The following is a 1,947-nucleotide window of genomic DNA, read 5'->3' on the forward strand; positions in this document are numbered from 1 at the left end:
CTAAGTATTTTGCACTCTTGTGGTGACCACTTCACCATCTTCCTTCTTAACAGCTGTGATGCCTGATTTCTTTGGGACAACTTGGACCGGATTCACCCATTCACTATCAGAAATCAGGTATATGATACCCGCCTCAAGTAGCCTTGTGACTTCCTTTTTCATCACATCAAGGATAGTGGGGTAGAATCTTCTTTGGGGTTGTCTAACCGGCCGAGCTCCTTCTTGGAGGAAGATACGATGCATGCACATATGTGGGTCAATTCCCACAATGTCGACCAAGCTCCAACTGATTGCTTTCTTGTGCTTCCTTAGGACCTCTAGGAGCTTCTCCTCTTCTTGGCTAGAGAGCTCACTAGCAATAATGACCGAAAACTTTTGATTGTCTCCAAGGAAGGCATACTTCAAATGAGAGGAGAGAGGCTTCAATTCACTTTTTACCTCAAGTTGAGGTTCTTTCTCACCAAGCTTATGGGGTTCATTCTCAACAACTTTCCCTTGTTCACCCTCACGATCATCCTTCTCCTCAACAATGGGGTAGCACAGCTTGTTGTGATCTTCGCTTTGCACCTCCACTACTACCTCATCAATTACATCACATCAGAGGATAGAATGCTCTTCGGGTGGGTGTTCCATGGCTTCCTCCAAGTTGAACTTAATTGTCTTGTCCCCGACCTCAAAAGAGTATGTGCCGATAAAGGCATCCAATTTAAATTTAGAGGTCTTCAAGAAGGGTCTACCAAGTAGAACGGAGGAAGAACTTCTATTATCCGTTGGTGGCATTTCAAGGATATAGAAATCAACCGAAAATACCAAGTCCTTGATTGCCACAAGTACATCTTTGGCTATCCCCATCACGGTAATCACACTCTTGTCGGCCAAGGCAAATTTGGCGGCCGACCTTTTCAATGGAGCTAAGTTCAACCTTGCAAATATTGAAAATGGCATGATGCTCACGCAAGCCCCTAAATCACACATATAGTCATGAAAAATGACTCCACCAATACGACAAGACACCAAACAAGGTCCAGGGTCACCAAACTTTTCTGGAATAGGCTTCATCAATGCAGAAATGGAACTACCCAATGACAATGTTTTCAACTCACCAATCCTATCTTTGTGTGTGCACAAGTCCTTTAAAAATTTTGCATACTTTAGAATTTGTTGAATGGCATCAAGGAGTGGGATAGTTACCTCAATTTTCTTGAATACTTGAAGCATGTTCAAATCAAACTCCGGAGTTTTCTTGGCTTTCTTTATCATGGAAGGAAATGGGATAGGAATGGATTCATCCATTGTAGCCTTCCTCTTGGGCTCCTTGGTGCTCACTTCTTCCTTCTCTTACTTTGTGTCCACCTCCTCTTCTTCATGGTGAGCTTCAACAACCACTTCCTCCTCATGAATGTCTTCCAAGACCCTAGGAGGTATCTCCTCCAATGTAGTCCCCCACCGTAGTGTAATGGCGTTGAGGCCGCCCTTTGGGTTTGGAAGGGATTGGGATGGAAGGTTAGAAGAGTTTGAGGGTTAGTTAGTGTTGTTGGAGGAAGGTAAAGCCAACTTTAAGATCATCTCGGTGAGTTTAGACAATTGAGCGGTTATGGCACCAAATTGAGCCTTGTTGTTCTCTTCATGTTTTTCCACAATAGCTCTAAGTTCATCAACTTGGTTGGTAGAAGAGGAAGAGGGTTGGTTGGGTTGTTGTCTTTGATGTGGTGCTTGGTATCTAGGGTAGTTGTTTTGGTTTTGATGAGGTGCTTGGTTGGGGTGATTTTGGTTGGCTTGATGGTTGTTGTTGTTATGGTGTTAGGATGAAGATTGGTAGTTATTGTTGTGGTGAGAAGAAGAGTTGTTCCATCTTTGATTTTGATTGTTCCCTTGTGCATTATCCATCCATCCTTGGTTAGAATTATTGTCATGAGAGTAGTTGTTTTGGCTTTGGTTTTGGTAGGG

The 1,947-nt window shown here is 43.2% G+C and overlaps 1 protein-coding gene across 1 annotated transcript; it reads right to left on the reverse strand.

Moving 5' to 3' along the window:
• Positions 1 to 1,293, reverse strand: LOC140180711 (uncharacterized). The gene is made up of 2 exons (XM_072221994.1): positions 738 to 1,293; positions 1 to 572 (listed from the first exon to the last, which is right to left on the reverse strand). The coding sequence occupies exons 1-2, from the start codon at positions 1,291 to 1,293 to the stop codon at positions 1 to 3; spliced, it is 1,128 nt and encodes a 375-aa protein (XP_072078095.1).
• Positions 1,294 to 1,947: the final 654 nt, after the last annotated feature.

The sequence above is a fragment of the Arachis hypogaea genome, chromosome 17 (assembly GCF_003086295.3).
Source record: "Arachis hypogaea cultivar Tifrunner chromosome 17, arahy.Tifrunner.gnm2.J5K5, whole genome shotgun sequence".
Taxonomy (NCBI): Eukaryota; Viridiplantae; Streptophyta; class Magnoliopsida; order Fabales; family Fabaceae; genus Arachis; species Arachis hypogaea.